The sequence below is a fragment of the Terrapene carolina genome, unplaced genomic scaffold (assembly GCF_002925995.2).
Source record: "Terrapene carolina triunguis isolate 2854851 unplaced genomic scaffold, T_m_triunguis-2.0 Scaffold49, whole genome shotgun sequence".
In the NCBI taxonomy this organism is placed as follows: domain Eukaryota; kingdom Metazoa; phylum Chordata; order Testudines; family Emydidae; genus Terrapene; species Terrapene triunguis.
Window position 1 is genome coordinate 2,797,232 of NW_020664400.1, and position 845 is coordinate 2,798,076.

The following is an 845-nucleotide window of genomic DNA, read 5'->3' on the forward strand; positions in this document are numbered from 1 at the left end:
AGGAGAGGCTGGCCACCCTGCTGCCGAGGGCTCTGTCCACAGCCCACATAAGAGGGGTATGATCCTCCCCACAACAGCAGTCGCTGTCTCCCGGCCTTGAGCCTCAGCCAGGACAGGGGAGCCCTGGCTGGGCCTTATAGGCAGTATGGACCCTCGGGCGACAGGCAGCAAAGCAAATCTTCCCTCCCCAATCAACCCCACTCATTGAGTCCCCCCTCAGATCACTCCCTCTCCCGAATGGACCCCCCACCCTACCAGATCATACCTGCTCCCCAGGGCCCCCTTGCTCAGGCTGGGGGCAGGGCTGGCCAGCCCCAGCAGCTCACCATAGCAGGTTCTTCAGATCCTCCTCAAAGCCAAAGGAGAAGAGTAGGTCGGCCTCATCCAGGACCAGCACCTCCAGGGAGTGGCGCAAGCTCAGGCTGTGGCCCTGCAGGTGAGCCAGGACCCGTGAGGGCGTCCCCACCACCACATCCGGCTTCTCCATCAGGATGGGCCTGCCAGGGGCACAGAGCGGCGTGAGGGGCTGGGCCACACGGGGCCGGGGTCACCACCAGGCCAGATACACAGCGATCGCCAGCGCCTCCTACGCGGCGTGGGGGACCGGAACTACCCATGGTCGCACAGCAAGTCAGGGACAGCCAGGAAAAGAACCCAGGAGTCCTGCTCCTTGTCCCCTACCCCAAACACTAGATCTTGCTGCCTGCCTGCAGGGTTCTAATACAGCAGCATTCCCCAGAGTGCAGCCAAGAGCCAGCCAGGGCACACACACCCTCCCCCGGGCCGGGCCCCCCGCGCGCACACGCCCTCCGCTGGGCACACATGCCCTCCCCCAGGCCGGGCCC

General features: G+C 65.4%; 1 protein-coding gene across 1 annotated transcript in view; it reads right to left on the bottom strand.

The window, feature by feature from the left end:
• Positions 1 to 845, bottom strand: part of LOC112115036 (probable ATP-dependent RNA helicase DDX56) — a 7,568-nt gene that overhangs the window by 3,872 nt on the left and 2,851 nt on the right. Inside the window, exon 4 of the mRNA XM_026656740.2 lies at positions 327 to 497. Coding sequence (XP_026512525.1) covers positions 327 to 497 — 171 coding nt within the window. The remainder of the gene's footprint in view (positions 1 to 326; positions 498 to 845) is intronic.